This window comes from Cyprinodon tularosa, unplaced genomic scaffold (assembly GCF_016077235.1).
Source record: "Cyprinodon tularosa strain WSP-4 unplaced genomic scaffold, ASM1607723v1 ctg162, whole genome shotgun sequence".
Lineage (NCBI taxonomy): Eukaryota > Metazoa > Chordata > Actinopteri > Cyprinodontiformes > Cyprinodontidae > Cyprinodon > Cyprinodon tularosa.
In genome coordinates, this window is record NW_024038460.1 from 293,030 (window position 1) to 310,268 (window position 17,239).

The following is a 17,239-nucleotide window of genomic DNA, read 5'->3' on the forward strand; positions in this document are numbered from 1 at the left end:
GAAGCTGTGACGCGTCGCCAGGCGATTAACTTAAACCTATTTTCCTCAATTTAAATCTTATATAAACTCATAAATCACCACAGAATACATTTCAAGCTTTTACTCAGTTTCACTGAATAAAACCTGATAATGCACTGCAAAAAATCTGAATCTAAATAAGTCATTTTTCTTAAAATAAGTGGATTTGTTCTTGAATTAAGGAGGTAAAAGAGACATTCTGCCAATGGAACGAGACAATTTACACGTAAAATAAGAAAACACAATTGCATTGTCTTATTTCAAGTGCATTTTATCTAATTATCTTATTTTAAAGCTACAGTGTGTAATTTTCAGCGACATCTAGCGGTCAGACTGCAGACCGCAGCAACATGAACATCTCCCCCCCACCGCTTCTCCCCCCCAACAGTACGGTGAGCGTTACGGGACAAAATGTCTTCCACGACGTCCGCATCACCTACCTTCTCAAGTGATGAGGTTTGTTTACATAGATAATTTTAATACTGCCATCTAAGATGTCTGCCTCCATGGCTGCGAGACCCGCTCCTATGTAATTATAAATAACGAATTCTAAGGCAACGCAAATATTAAGGTTAAGAGGCTGAGCTCGTAGATGATGATAAATAACATAGTTATGTATAATATATTACATTTCTGACTGTATATCCCTGTAATTATTACACATTGTAGCTTTAAGAGTAAAATTACTCATTCCACTGCCAAACTATCTCATTTACCTGCTCAAATTAAGGGTGAATACACTTAATTTAAGACATTTTTACTAATTTCTAGACAGTGTTGGGCACGTTACTTTGAAAAAGTAATTAGTTATAGTTACTAGTTACTTCTCCCAAAAAGTAACTGAGTTACTAACCAAGTTACTCCACAATAAAAGTAACCCCACCTTCTCGCCGTGTGTTTCCAAAGCCAGCTGAATAGAGCGGACGAGAAAGACAAGAACCTGCAGAGAGTTTAGCATTTATTGTAACTCAACGTAAATGACATCAGGGGGGAACGCCATGTGAAGGTTTTTAACAGGGCATTCAGATCTGGTGAGTATATGAAATTAATAACTGGGGATGTCTAATTCTGAAATCCTGTGTGTTTAGGTTGTTATAGATACTGCAACATCTATCTATCTATCTATCTATCTATCTATCTATCTATCTCTCTAGATGTATACTCTGTGTGTGACATAAATTATGGATCTCCATCCCTGCCACAAAGGCCATCAAATAATGTTTAAAATAAAAAATACAGCAGGTTGAAAAAGCAGCGTATCCATCCATCCATCCATCCATTCATCCATCCACCCATCCATCCAGATTTCTCCCTTTCTCCATATAGGCTATCATTTGATCCTTCACGCTCTCCATAGTTCCCCTGTGGCGCGAGCACAGGGCGACTGTTGCGCGCCTTTAGCGAGCATGCGCGTTTCCTGTCGCTTGCACGGTGAATCGTGCCGCCTGCGCTGTGCGGAGATGCAGGGGAAACCGTATCTGATGGGGAAACGCAGCTCGACGTAACACCTGTATTTCCATCTGGAAAATGCTGTTTGCTGCTGGAGTCCTCCTGACTCTCCATCTCTCTGTGTGTGCTGTACGTTAACACCCACCAGCAGAAACACCCACCTACCCAACTGACAGAATCTCACTATACATCAGCCATTCTCATCCTCCCCTCTCTCATGACGCGCGCACGAGTCCTATCATGAAAAAAAGGTTCATTGTGAGACCTGAGTAACGCGCAGTAACGGGGTGTCTGCAATGGTAACTGCGTTATAGTTACAGTCAAAGTAATTAGTTAGATTACTCGTTACTAAAACAAGGTAACGCCGTTAGTCCCATCACTGTTTCTAGATCGTTTTTGCAGTGTGGGTGCCAGCTAATGAAAGCCACACTGCAAAAACGATCTAGAAATAAGTGAAAAATTCCTTAAATAAGTGTATTCACCCTTGATTTGAGTAGGTAAATGAGAAAGTTTGCCAATGGAATTGGTAATTTTATTCTTAAAATAAGATAATTAGATAATAAGTACTTGAAATAAGACAATGCGATAGTGTTTTCTTATTTTAAGTGTAAATTGTCTTGTTTCATTGGCAGAATGTCTCTTTTACCTCCTCAATTCAAGAACAAATGCACTTATTTTAAGAAAAAAATGACTTATCTAGATTCAGATTTTTTGCAGTGCAGTAATTAGTTCTGGCCCTCGGATCCATGGGAAGGACGGCTGGCTTCACAGTTTCCGCACAAGGCAGCATCAGGTTGTTCACAGAGAGCTGGAAAGTTGAGTGGAAGGAAAAAGTGTGCACAGGAAGCTGGGATAGAAGTAACAGAAACAGAGATAAATGCTTGAAATATATGTCAGCGTGTAATTAATCAAGTCATCTATCTGTTTATCAAAAATGACCTCGATAACAGTTGTCTTAAACTGTTATTAGGAATATTTTGCTCTACTTTCGTCTTAAACATACTTTATATCTCCGCTTCCTTCATAAATGTGTTGTGCTTTTTTTCTCTGTGGATAAAAGAATGAAGTAAGCTGATTTTTTTTCTAGGCATGCGTAAAAACAGCAAGAAGAAAAACTCTTAACAGAATCACATAGGAGGCTAAAGCTGACTGCCGGCGTCGGTCTGGTTCTAAATGATGAAAGGAACCCCGACCTGCCTGGATCTGCTGCACTTCCTGGATTCCTGGATGGAGAAAAGTTCCTTTGAGTTGTTTTAAATGTCAGAAGCGAGGTCCTTCCATGATCGGTGCAGTTAAACCCTTCGTCTCCGGTGGGATTATTATGATGAAACTGACAGCGATGCAGAAATATAGTTAAAAAAAACATGGAATGTTTGGTCTGGCAGAGCGGGGAGAACTGCAGGCTGAAAGGTTTTCTGATGAGGCTCAGAATGAGGATTCCTGGGTGACTAATCAGACCATTACACCCGGTTCCAGGTGGAACATCTGAATGAAGGATGCGAGGAAACGAAAGGTTACCTTCCGACCACAGAAAGGAACGAACAAACTCAGTCTGAGTGAGAGCGCCGGCGCCGCCGCCTGGAGACGTCAGTAGCTGTCCAGCGAATCGTCCCAAAATAAACTCTGAGCGTCCAGCATGCCGGCCAGCTCCAGGATGTGCTTCTGTAAGAGGCTGCTCTCTACCGTGTCCTGCTTCGGCAGCTCGGGATACGATTCCGGGAAGCTCCGAGATTCCTGCCGACACAACAGACAGCTCAGGTTTTTGCTTTTTCATTTTTTAGTCAAACTTTTGGGTTTAGTTTATTTAAAGGCATACTGTGCAACATTTCTCAGTTAATCAATGTGCTCCATAACGTTTTGGATGATTAAATGAGTAATTTCAGGTCGAACAAAGGTATTCTCGGCCTCCCTGGTGGTCTGTAGGGGAAATACCGTACTTGCAATTGCAGGAGCCCTCGGCCCGCACCCACAGGCTCACAAGTCTTGCGCATCGCGAGAGTCGGTCTTGCTTTACGGCGAGAACTGCTACACGCCCCCAGTGAAAGGCATGCTCGTTGCTAGCTCAGTGGCGACATTTGTGCAGTTATCGTGGTTAGTTAACATGCTACATTTTCAAACTCGAAAATTGGAACAAAATAGTCACTTAGACATGGTGATTCGTTGCGTTCTGCTAAGCTCAAAACAACCCGCGCCTGGCTTGACGGAGAAACCAGGAGAACAGCTGAGCATATTTACGACAGTGCACTTTTACTTTCACCCTCTTGGGGGAGCCTCGCTGTAAGATCAACACCAGTTGCATAGTATACCCTTAAGCTCCCTTTAAAAGTATTCACACCGCTAGAACTTCTCTCCCATAATAACTTAATTGTCTCTGTCAATAGAATTACTATTTTTGCCCTTAAAATATGATATTTAGATATTATGAATGACTTCTCAGTGGAGCAGTGGGTAGCACTGCTGCCTTTCAGCAAGAAGGTTCTGGGTTCAATTCCCAGCCCGGGGTCTTTCTGCATGGAGTTTGCATGTTCTCCCTGAGCGTGCATGAGTTCACATGTCTATCACTGTCATCCACAGTCCAAAAAGATGTTTTTGGACTGTGGATGACAGTTAATTGGTTAATTGGTTTCTCTAAATTCTCCTTAGATGTGAGTGAATGTTTTTTTGTCACCTAAATGAAGTTGGCCCCCCCACCTTCTTCAAATCAGACAAAATTAGTGTCAAACGTTTGTGCTGGTTTGTGCAGAAAAAATTTATTGTTTGTGCCGCTATCGTTTTAAAGATATAAAGAAATATTTCTAGAGGTCATCAAAGGTCAACCAGCCCCCCCCCCCCCCCCCCCCCACTTTCTACAAATCAGACGAAATGGGTGTCAATTAACTCAGCTCCATTTGTCCTGGTTTGTGCAGCAAAAAGTTTCGTTTTGTGCTGCTTTGGATTTGAAGATATTAATGAAAATGTAAAGGTCAAAAGGTCAACCAGCCCCCCCAACTTATTTAAATTAGACAGAATTGGTCATCAAAGTGGGTGTCAATTAACTCGGCTCCGTTTGTGCAGCAAAAACAGATTTGAACTGACCTTTGATGACCTCTACAAAATAATATTAATATCATTGAAATGACAGCAGTACAAATGCAAATTTTTGCCATACAAAAATATTAAATTTTAGAATTAATTTTAAACATAAAATATTTAAAATAAATATATAAAAAAATTACAAATGCATAATTTAAAATATATAAATTTTTTTGTAGTGCTATCATTTTAATGATATTAATAATTGTTTGTAGAAGCCATCAAAGGTCAGTGAACATTTGTTCATTCTGAAACTCTGAATTTCATTTAAATTGTAAGTTGCTAACCTTTGATTATATAATTTTAAACTGTAAAAAAATGATAGCGGCACAAACAAACATTTTTGCTGCACATGTTTGACACCAATTTTATCTAATTTGAATAAGGTGGGGGGGGGGCTGGTTGACCTTTTGACCTTTACATTTTCAATAATATCTTCAAAGCCAAAGCAGCACAAATGAACATCTTTGTTGCACAAATGGAGCTGAGTTAATTGACACCCATTTCGTCTAATTTGAAGAAGGTGGGGGGGCTGGTTGACCTTTGATGACCTCTAGAAATATTTCTTTATATCTGTTACGCCCACCAAGGACACAACATATTTGAGGACACGAGACAAAAAATGAGGGTTCAAAAAAAGATATTTTATTAATAAATTCTCTCCGTTTTAGTTGTTCTTGGTTCGGCTTCTTCAGATGTTCTGCGAAGAGAAAAATAGTTAACGGCCCTCAAATCCCGTGCCCCAAAAAAAATAAAAAAAGAAACCCAAAGTAACAACAGAAAGTTGGACCTGGCAGGCCGATCAAACAGAATAAAACGGTACAGCAGGGGGCCAACCCTATACAGGGCCGTCGAAGCCCCTACTGGTACCGGACTAAAGGCAAAAAATAACCTAAGCGAAAGAAAAATCGAAAACAGGACTACCGGTCCCGCCAGGCCAAAAACCTCAAGAAAAAAGTAAGAAAAAGGTAACAAAAATACCACATGGCAGGCTGGAACGTCCGCTGCAGGCCGCAGCGACAAGACAAGTGCGCACCGCGCACGATGGAGCAAATGAAGCAGGTGGGAAGTGGCGTCCAAACGAGGTTGGAAAGGAACGCGCTAACGTGCTGAAGGCCAGCCTATTTATAGGCGGACGACAGCACCACAAATTAACATAATTAACTTGCTAAAAGAATCCCAAAATATATTAACAAAAGATCCTTCAACTAAAGTTTATAAGAAACAAAGAAAAGAAATGGACAAAAATCATAATGTGCCCGAAGCACATAACACCCCCACCCAAAGACTCTGAATGGGGTCTGAAGTAAAAAAAAACCCCAACCCATTCAGAGAAAAAAACAAACGGGACTAGAGACGCGAGAGTGCGTCGGCCACTACGTTGTCTTTACCACGAACATGCTGTATAGAGATGTTAAAGGATTGGAGTCGCAAAGACCAGTTCATCAAGCGGCGGTTTTTATTCCGCATGCGAGCCAGAAAAACTAACAGATTATGGTCCGTAAAAACAACCACAGATCCGCTAGAACCTCCAACATACACCTCAAAATGTTCCAAAGCAAGGATCAACGCTAATGCCTCCTTCTCAATGGTGGAATACCATCTCTGATACTTATCCAGTTTCTTAGAAAAATAAGAAACCGGATGTTCCACCCCATCAGTACCATCCTGGAGCAGGACAGCTCCGACACCAGAATCACAAGCGTCCACAGCCAACTTAAATGGTACATCAAAACGAGGAGCAGACAACACAGGAGCATTAACCAGCAAATGCTTAGTTTGCTCAAAAGCAGATTGACACCGATCAGACCAAATAAAAGCCACTTTAGGGCTAAGTAGGTCTGTCAACGGGGCAGCCACAGAGGAAAAGTTTTTACAAAACCCCCTGTAGTAGCCAACCATCGCCAGATAGCGGCGTAGCTCAGTACGAGTGGTGGGCACTGGGACAGAAAGAATAGCCTCTACTTTAGCCTCAACGGGGCGCACCTGACCTCCCCCGACCCTTTTTCCAAGATAGGTCACCGTCGCGTGGCCGAATTGGCATTTAGAAAGATTAACTGTCAAATTAGCCTCACTCAGACGCGTAAAAACAGTTTTTAAATGGTCAACGTGCTCAGTCCAGGTAGCAGAACAAATCACCACGTCATCCAAATAAGCCTCACAGAATGATAAACCCGACAAAACAACATTCATTAGCCGTTGAAACGTCGCTGGGGCGTTACGCATCCCAAAAGCCATCACGGTGTACTGAAGGAAATCATCGGGTGTGACAAAGGCGGAAATCTCCTGGGCTCTCGCCGTTAAGGGCACCTGCCAGTACCCCTTTAGCAAATCCAGCTTCGTAACGAACTGGGCAGCCCCCACATGGTCCACACAATCCTCCATACGAGGGAGTGGATAGCAATCCGGCCTAGTCACCCCATTTACCTTCCTGAAGTCCGTACAAAAACGGTCCTCCCCATTGGCTTTAACAGTCAGGAGACATGGTGAACTCCACGCACTACTGCTGGCAACAGCAAGTCCATGTTCCACCATGTACTCCACCTGCGTCTGCAAACGGCGCCGTTTGTCTGGGTTCACTCTGTACGGGTGTTGTTTAATTGGCCTGGAATCACCAACGTCAATGTCATGGCTGAGCACACGAGTCTGAGTGGGAATATCTGCAAACAGAGACCTATGAGACTGGATCAAATGAACCACATCAGCCTGCTTGGAAAAATCAAGGTGTGACAACAAGAGAGGCAAGTTCCCCAACACCGCTGAATTTGGAACCCTCCCTTCAGTAACAGCCGGGGAGAAAACGTCATCTTCAGGTTCAGCACCGGACAGCTCCTCCCGTGCATCTGCAGCTGCCCCGACATCTGCGTCATCTCGTTCACTGGAAACACAACTGATAGATTTATGCAGAGCAGATGCACGTTCGACGTACGGCTTCAGCATGTTCACATGACATAAGCGTGAAGTGCGCCTCCGATCAGGAGTAGAGATCAGATAATCACGATTACCAACCTTTCTCGTGATTGTATAAGGCCCACTATAGCGCGCTTGCAAGCTGGAACCAGGAACCGGAAGTAACGCTAACACTTTCTCCCCAGGCTGAAAAACTCTCAAAACTGCCCTTCTGTCAAACAAGGACTTCATTTTAGCCTGTGCAGTTTTAAGATTCTCTTTAGCAATCTCACACACACGATTCAACTTCATCCGGAAATTACTAACATAGTCTAACAAATTCAGGTCAGATTTGTCACACAACCACTTCTCTTTCAACAGCCTTAAAGGGCCGCGAACAGTTTGAGCAAAAACCAAGTCCGACGGGCTAAACCCCAGAGATTCCTGAACCACCTCCCGAATAGCAAACATTTGTAAATGTACACCTTCATCCCAGTCTTTTTCAAACTCCAAACAGTAGGTGCGAAGCATTGTTTTTAAAGTTTGATGGAAACGCTCGAGTGCGCCCTGACTCTCTGGGTGATAAGCGCTGGAATGACAGTGCTTTATGTCCAATTGACGTAAAACCTGTGCAAAAACTCTAGACATGAAATTAGACCCCTGGTCAGTCTGCACAACCCGAGGTAAACCAAACAATGAAAAAAACTTTGTCAATGCTTTAACCACTACGGGCGTAGTTATTTTACGCACCGGAAAAACCTCTGGAAAACGAGTAGAGGTGCACATCACCGTTACTAAGAATTTATTCCCCGCTTTGGTTCGAGGCAACGGACCCACACAGTCAACCAATACTCTCTCAAATGGTTCAGTGATGGCTGGGATGGGATACAAAGGAGCAGGAGAAATCGTCTGATTTGGCTTTCCAGACACTTGACAAAAGTGACACGAATTACAATAGCGCACGACATCGCTCTTCAATCCTGGCCAAAAGAAATGACGCAAAATGCGATCATAGGTCTTTCTGATGCCAAGGTGACCCGCTAACGGATTATCATGTGCCAAACGCAAAATTTCTGAACGATATGGAGATGGAACAACAATCTGCTTCACCACACTCCACTCTTCAACAGGAGACACATTCAAAGGGGTCCATTTACGCATCAGAAGACCATCATCCAAAAAATAGCCAGTAGAAATAGAGTCAGGCTTATCAGTTAATGCATCGCCGAACAATGACTCCAAACTCTTATCACTTTTCTGGAGCTCGATCAACTGCTTCCTAGACCATGATAGCGTATTCACATCCAACATGTCATCCTCCACAGTTCGCTTCAATGGAACATGTTCGGATTCAGGGTTGAACAAAAAACTTCCACTCAAGTCAAACTCATCTTTCCTCTCGGCTTGATGACGTTTAAGTGCTGCACGCGTAACTGCGCATGACGTGAAAACACCTGGGAATTTACGGGCGAGCGCATCTGGACAGTCGCTCAACACCGGAACAGGTGTAACCTCTGGGGTAACCAATACTCGACCCCCAGCCAAATCGTTGCCCATGATCATGGAGACGCCCGCTATTGGAAAACTAGGACGCACCCCAACCACAGCGTCACCAGACCACAGCTCAGACTGGATCACGATTTTATGCAGAGGAACGCAGATTTCTTGCATGCCAAAACCACGCACTGGAACATCAGAGCCAATCGCAGTGTCGTTATTCAACGGCAAGATTCCCTCCATAATAAAAGATTGAGAGGCAGCAGTGTCTCGTAATATTTTTACAGGGATCTTTTCACCAGTTAGAGACAAAGAAACAAATCCATCCATAATGAAAGGCTTAAAATCAGCATACTCGCAAGGCTGTGTTGAAAGCGGATGAACATCGCCTTTCACAGTTTTAATTAGAGCGACGGGCTTAGTGTTCTTTTTCTGCAAAACCGGGCAATTGGCTATAACGTGTCCACCCTTTTTACAATAGAAACACGTCCCATTAGTTTTTAATTCCAACCTGTTATCCGATTTGCCTCCCACGCCACCGAGCGCAGCAGATACATCTGTTTCAACAAGCGAGGCAGTTTTGGCCCACTCCTTCCCATTATTTTCAGAGTGGTCAAACTTACTAAAGAGATGTGAGCGCTCAAAATTACTTTTGTGCGTTAACATGTACTCATCAACGAGCACCGCAGCTTCTGACACATTTGAGACTTTATTTTCATTCAAGTAGGTGGTAACTTTCTCAGGCAAATTATTTTTAAAGTCTTCCAACAAAATAAGTTGCTTAAGCTGCGCAAAATCGGCAACCTTCTTAGAAGCGCACCAACGATCAAAGAGAATTTCCTTATCTCTAACAAAATCCACATAAGTTTGATTGTAGCATTTTTTTAACTTACGAAATTTCTGACGATAAGCCTCTGGTACTAGTTCATATGCCCTCAAAACAGCACTTTTAACTTTTTCAAAATCAAGGCTATCAGCCACAGAAAGAGACGCATACGCCTCCTGCGCTTTGCCACTTAATGCACACTGTAACAACAAAGTCCACACATTTTTGGGCCACTTAAGTGTGAGTGACACTCTTTCAAATAAAGTAAAGTATTTATCAACATCCCGCTCATTAAATGGAGGAACCAGGCGAACATTTCTACTCACGTCAAAATCAGTCGATTTGGGTTGTGAGGACTCAGCACCAAGCTCGAGTTCCTTCAAACGCAGTTCGGCTTGTATCTCTAATCGTCGCTGTTCAAGATGCAGCTCCTTTTCTCTCAAAGCAAGCCGACCCAATTCAACTTCCAGTTCCTTCAAACGCACCGGGTCATCTTTCAACGAAGCCTTCGATGGCGATCCAACAGGACTTTTCGGAAAAACTGTAGCAGGAAAAATTCCTATCTGCACCAGCGCTTCTAACAACTCAGCTTCAACTGTTCCCCTCTTAACGCGTTTATCTACGGTAACCTTGAAATGCTCGGCTATTAACAGCAACTGATCCTTTGTGCAGTTACGCAAAGTATCCAACGTGGGCCCTCGAACAAACTCATCCAGGTCAAACTCCATGTCTACCCCTGGAATCAAGCCACACCAAATCAGGAACACCTCTGCACAAATGAAGCTACAGCACCACCAGAACCGAATGCTCTAACTAATCAGCGCAACGCACGTCAGCTGCGCAAAAATACACACAAACCCAGCACAACCGCCAACAAACAAGAACCAACCGTAGGACACGACCTGTCTCTAAAAGGCACACTTTGTTTAAACAAGCCCCCAAAAATATGTTACGCCCACCAAGGACACAACATATTTGAGGACACGAGACAAAAAATGAGGGTTCAAAAAAAGATATTTTATTAATAAATTCTCTCCGTTTTAGTTGTTCTTGGTTCGGCTTCTTCAGATGTTCTGCGAAGAGAAAAATAGTTAACGGCCCTCAAATCCCGTGCCCCAAAAAAAATAAAAAAAGAAACCCAAAGTAACAACAGAAAGTTGGACCTGGCAGGCCGATCAAACAGAATAAAACGGTACAGCAGGGGGCCAACCCTATACAGGGCCGTCGAAGCCCCTACTGGTACCGGACTAAAGGCAAAAAATAACCTAAGCGAAAGAAAAATCGAAAACAGGACTACCGGTCCCGCCAGGCCAAAAACCTCAAGAAAAAAGTAAGAAAAAGGTAACAAAAATACCACATGGCAGGCTGGAACGTCCGCTGCAGGCCGCAGCGACAAGACAAGTGCGCACCGCGCACGATGGAGCAAATGAAGCAGGTGGGAAGTGGCGTCCAAACGAGGTTGGAAAGGAACGCGCTAACGTGCTGAAGGCCAGCCTATTTATAGGCGGACGACAGCACCACAAATTAACATAATTAACTTGCTAAAAGAATCCCAAAATATATTAACAAAAGATCCTTCAACTAAAGTTTATAAGAAACAAAGAAAAGAAATGGACAAAAATCATAATGTGCCCGAAGCACATAACAATATCTTTAAAACGATAGCGGCACAAACGAAAAAATGTTCTGCACAAACATTTGACACTAATTTTGTCTGATTTGAAGAAGGGGGGGGGGGGCAACTTCACTCAGGTCAAACGTTTGTGCAGCAAAAAATTTAGTTTGTGCTGCTATCGTTTTAAAGATACAAAGAAATGTTTCTAGAGGTCATCAAAGGTCAGTGAACATTTGTTCATTCTAAAACTCTGAATTTCATATAAATTATAAGTTGCTAACCTATGATTATATAATTTTAACCTGTAAAAAAATGATAGCGGCACAAACGAAAATTTTTGCTGCACAAACGTTTGACACCCATTTCGTCTAATCTGAAGAAGGTGGGGGGGCCAACTTCACTCAGGTTTTTTTTGTCCTGTTTGTCTCTGTGTTGCCCTGCGATAGACTGGAGACATGTCCAGGGTGGACCTCGCCTCTCACCCGTAGACAGCTGGATGTAGGCAGCAGCAGCATCCCTCACGACCCCACTTGCGTGACGGAAAATGGATGGATGAATGTCAAAATAGGAGAACGGATGTTTTTTAAAACTTAAATCAACTTCCTCTGTGATAAGAATTTCTAATCTGCTCAAATCAACAAAAAAATTACATATTTCACATAAAAAGGCTTAGTTTGAGTTTGATTTTTTGCAGTGCACTGGAGTCTCTCCAGAACGAAACGGTTTCCTGAGGAGTCAGAGAAGCGCAGACTCACCCGGAACAGCTTGTGTAGTCTCAGCGCAGCTGAACAGAACACGAACCGGATCAGGAGCAGCCGCAGGAACTCGTCACCGAAAAACTGCAAAAAGGCCTGATCTGCAGAGCGAAGAGGAGGTCCAATGAGAGCAGAGACCGGTTACCGAGCGACCAGCTGCTGTTTCTCAAAGGGTTCAGGTTCAGGTTCTGAACCGGACCGACTTACCGATGCTCCGTGATCGGGTTATCATCTGCCCGATGTCCCGGAACACTCTTTGAAGGAATTCTTCAGCACGTTCCCAAAGGCCTCGTCGGACGCTGTTCAAGCCGCAGATGGAGGAGAAAGCCAGGAGAGGACTGTAGAGGAAGAGGGTGAAGAGGCTGCCGCGCTGAGACGGATCTGAAGCAGCAAAACAAACAAACCAGGGAAACGGTCAACAGCAGAACCTGAAGGAGGAGCATCTCCGGGTGGAAGCAGAGAGGAATCCACAGACACCCAGAGATGCTCCGTTCTGTCGGAGGGGAGAGGAAAACCCACCCTGGACGCTTTTTGGATAAACTGTAGGAGACAGCAGGCACACCAGCGGCTGGCCGAACAGGTTGGTGAAGTTCTGTTCAGAGAAAACCCAGAGAGAGTTAAAGGAACCTGGGAAACCGGCAGGACGCAGCCAGTACCGACAGGTTTACCGACCTTATAGGCGGAGCTGTTTGAGGAATCCACGATGATGAAAAGAGGCTTCCGGGTGAAAGGAAACAGATCCCCTGGATGAAGGCTGCAACCATCAACACAAGCGTCAGAGACCCGTTTCAGCCCAGTTCGTGCCGGTTCCCCCCCCATCCTGGGTCAGACTCACCAGTGCATCTCTTTCTGGGCCTGATTCCTCTTCTGAGCCGACTCTCCGTTCACCACGTCCCTGTTGGTGTTGGTCAGAACTCCTCCGAAGTCATACGGACCTACTGGGAATAAAGAACCAGGATACGACTCAACTGGTTTGGACGGGACTGGGAGGTCTGTCTGTGAGACCTGAAGGACAGAAAACCTCCTGAAAACAGTCTGAGGATGATCCGGTTTGGATCAGCTTGAAACACTTTGATGAAGAACCATTGAAGAACCAGAACCAGCTGAGGTTCTGCAGAACTCTCAGATCATTAAAAAGGTTCTTTAGGTTTTATTTTTCAGACTAGGAACTTTAGATTTTCTCCCATAAAGTCAATCTGTTGCTTGTTTTGAGGCTTGTTTTGCTAGTTCTTTCCCAGAAGACTGCAGTCCCAGTGTGACAAGTATCAACCGTGTTTCCGTAGCGACGTCTAGAAGGCTGAATTCAGCACGGCGGCTCCTTTCCTTCCCACCACACTATTCTTCTCACTGTTGAAGGGTTAGATGCAGTTCTTCTTCTACACATCAGTGATTCAGTCTTTCCTCTCCTCATCCATTACTGTGGGGTTTGGCTCATCCACAAAACTATGGAGTGAATTTTGTCTCCTTATTGTTGCATGTTATATAAACTGAAATAAAAAAAATGAAACTTTGAATAATGTTCAATTAACACGTTAGCAACATTTTCACTTTAAAGTCGTTGGGAAATCATATTCAAATGTCAAATAATCTGGCTTAAACATGTATATAAATGTACTCTTTATCAGACCATTTTGTCCCAAAAGTTAGAAAATTTCTATTTAAAAAAATCCTGTCTTGTTATCTTCTGCAGGCCAGTTAGTTATACGTCAGCCTGAACACCTAAATTCGGCCAATCATATATCAACGGTCATCTGTCAATCAAATTTTTTCGGTCATAGCATCTTGACTCATATGTCGCAGCTAATATACGCAACGGTTGAAATCAGAAATCAGAATTGTGTCTTTGTGTTGCCCTGCGACAGACTGGCGACCTGTCAAGCGTGTATCCCCCCTCTCGCCCATAGACTGGCGGAGATAGGCATCCTGGGACCCTGACGGAATAAGCGGGAGAAGATGGGGCCATGTTGGATTTAGTATACGGTAGAATCATTTCTTATTTCCCCCCCAAACAGATTTCTTTGTTTTCAGCTAAATAACACATAATGAGATGTGTAACTATGGTGCAACACAAAAATCTGCCATTCTAACAGAGGGGAGACTTCTTATATCCATCCCAGCGGTTTAACTGTTTAGGTTTGATAAGCAGTGTTTAAAAAAAGAAACAATCAGGGCTGTGTTTTACCTTCGTAATCTAGATGTGTAGCCGGGAAAACGCCGGTGGCCGATAAATACACCAGCAGGACGCTGTTGGCAGGAAGTTCCTGAAAAATCAAAGCCAGGATAACGATTATAAATACTGAAAACGATCCGAGGCAGAGGGAGGAATCGTCACCTGGAAGGATGCAAACCTTTTCGGACGTGAAATAATCTGAGATGTCCATCAGTTTTAATCTGAACTCAAACAACAACAATAATCTAGAGTGTTGGGAATCTATGGAAGTAAATCTGTGTCGCTGGGATTTGAATTAAAAATGGCACTGAAATTTAAATGTTGTATGTTTGTACTTACTGTTTCAGTGTTTAAATATATATTCAGAACACATTTTTGTCATTATTTCTACACAGTTGAAATTTCATGTTATTTTCTCTTCAAGCTAAAAATTCACATTACTATTTCAAAGTGATTACATTTTCAATACTTATTTTTCAGTTAGATTTTTCAGTGTTAAAAAAAATCTGCATATAAAAAATTTCAACCTTTCAAAATTCAAACTCAATATTTTCAGCCTCCTGAGATTCAACTGGATCTATTTCACCGTCATAAATTCAGCATCTAAATTCAGTGTAAAAAGGGAAGGGTTACTTCAGGTCACAGACATTAGCAATGGATTGTGGCGTCCAACACCCAGCCAATCCCTTTACGTTTTCTTAGTCACGTGACGTGGCGCTTGTGGTGCTCATACGGAAGGAAAACCAGCATGACGGAGCCGGTCATGCAAGCTAACGCTAACTCAACTACGGAAAAATGAAAGTAATAGAGTTAGCTAACGCTAACTCAACTATGGAAAAATGAAAGTAATAAACTCACCGTTGAGTTAGCTAACGCTAGCTAACGCTAACTCAACTACGGAAAAATTAAAGTAATAAAGTTAGCTAACGCTAACTCAACTATGGAAAAATAAAAGTAATAAACTCACCATTGAGTTAGCTAACACTAGCTAACGCTAACTCAACTATGGAAAAATGAAAGTAAACTCACCGTTGAGTTAGCTAACGCTAGCTAACGCTAAAACAACTACGGAAAAATGAAAATAATAAAGTTAGCTAACGCTAACTCAACTACGGAAAAATGAAAGTAATAGAGTTAGCTAACGCTAACTCAACTACTGAAAAGTGAAAGTAATAAACTCACTGTTGAGTTAGCTAACGCTAGCTAACGCTAACTCAACTACGGAAAAATGAAAGTAATAAACTCACCGTTGAGTTAGCTAACGCTAGCTGACGCTAACTCAACTATGATAAAATGAAAGTAATAAAGTTAGCTAACGCTAACTCAACTACGGAAAAATGAAAGTAATAAAGTTAGCTAACGCTAACTCAACTATGGAAAAATAAAAGTAATAAACTCACCATTGAGTTAGCTAACGCTAGCTAACGCTAACTCAACTATGGAAAAATGAAAGTAATAAACTCACCGTTGAGTTAGCTAACGCTAGCTAACGCTAACTCAACTATGGAAAAATGAAAATAATAAAGTTAGCTAACGCTAACTCAACTACAGAAAATGAAAGTAATAAAGTTAGCTAACGCTAACTCAACTACGGAAAAATGACAGTAATAAACTCAAACTCTGAGGCTGAAAATATTTAGTTTGAATTTTGAAAGGTTGAATTTTTTTATATGCAAATTTTTTTAACACTGAAAAATTAAACTGAAAAATAAGCATTGAAAATGTAATCACTTTGAAAGAGTAATGTGAATTTTTAGCTTGAAGAGAAAATAAATAAAATAAAGTACAAAAAAAAAAAAAAGTACAAACATACAACATATAAATTTCAGTGGCATTTTTAATTAAAATCTCAGCGACACAGATTTACTTCCATAGAATCGCTCAGTGCTGAAGCGGTGAGGGATCCCCAGGCTGCTATAAACACTGACCTTAAATGAAGCCGACAGGAAGGTGTAGAGTTGGCTGAACGTCGGTTTATACAGCAGGTATTTATGAGGGTTTTCTCTCTTCGCCGGTTTTTCATTGGGCTCCTGAAGAAGAAACACATTCAGACCTCATCCATGTCCCCAGAACCAGACGTAAACCAGCGGAGAGTTTTTCAAATGTGCAGAAACTGTTGCTTCCTTAAATTAGGACTGCTTTAGTTTTTACTATTTTAATCAACCTAACCTTTACTGCTGTCATTATGCTCATTTACAACAAGCTGACGGATTAGAGCCGACACCCACCAGTGTTCCCTGTTTGGAGGTCTGCGTTGCCAGGTTCACTGGTTCCCTCTCCAAAGCTTGAAGCATCCGGAACATGTCGATGGTCAACTCGCTGAACTTCACCTGGAAGCAGCAGAAAAACGTTTCAGGAGAATAACGTTTATCCCATCATTTCTACTATGGATGTTTAGAGAAAGATGATCCTCATCATTCCCGCAACTTTCTCATAGAGCTTTAGCTTCTTCATCAGGAACTCGGCTCTCAGTAAAAAATAAATAGATTTATTAAGGCTGAAGGACAAACGGCCATGAAACCATCCTAAGGGATAACAATATGGAGGAGATCAACAAAACAAACTTCTGAAAGTACCATAAACTCCGGACTATAAGCCGCTACTTTTTTCCCCCTGTTTTAACACCTGCCTATAATAAAGTGTGGCTAATACATGTTTTTTTTTCACGGTGCGAAAAACAGACCAATAAAATTGATGAGTATTCATAGAGGTGATGACCAGTGGCGAGAAATTCATCACCAAAACTGGCTGCATGCGAAGAGACTGAAGTCAGTGACATCATCCTGAAGCTGTTCCATTCAGACACAGAGGAAGAGGACTTTGAGGGTTTTAGTGCGCAGGAGGAAGAAGAAAGTGATTAATGACTTTTCCTGCTCGGCTGCAATGTTCTGTGCATTATACAATTAAAAGTACCAGTATATGCAGCGTTATTTGTGTGTTACCGACAC

At 42.4% G+C, this 17,239-nt stretch overlaps 1 protein-coding gene across 2 annotated transcripts in view; it reads right to left on the reverse strand.

Moving 5' to 3' along the window:
• Positions 1-2,088: 2,088 nt before the first annotated feature.
• The window catches only part of scai (suppressor of cancer cell invasion), a 31,464-nt gene continuing 16,313 nt past the window's right edge, over positions 2,089-17,239 (reverse strand). The window contains exons 9-17 of one of the 2 annotated variants that reach the window (XM_038280619.1): positions 16,520-16,621; positions 16,220-16,321; positions 14,304-14,382; positions 12,957-13,056; positions 12,794-12,875; positions 12,641-12,713; positions 12,329-12,502; positions 12,122-12,222; positions 2,089-3,201 (exon numbers count right to left, since the gene is read on the reverse strand). In XM_038280619.1, the coding sequence (XP_038136547.1) occupies positions 3,055-3,201; positions 12,122-12,222; positions 12,329-12,502; positions 12,641-12,713; positions 12,794-12,875; positions 12,957-13,056; positions 14,304-14,382; positions 16,220-16,321; positions 16,520-16,621 (960 nt within the window). In that variant the 3' untranslated portion in view covers positions 2,089-3,054. Of the gene's footprint in view, positions 3,202-12,121; positions 12,223-12,328; positions 12,503-12,640; positions 12,714-12,793; positions 12,876-12,956; positions 13,060-14,303; positions 14,383-16,219; positions 16,322-16,519; positions 16,622-17,239 lie in introns of both variants that reach the window. The other variant, XM_038280618.1, reaches the window with a different exon arrangement.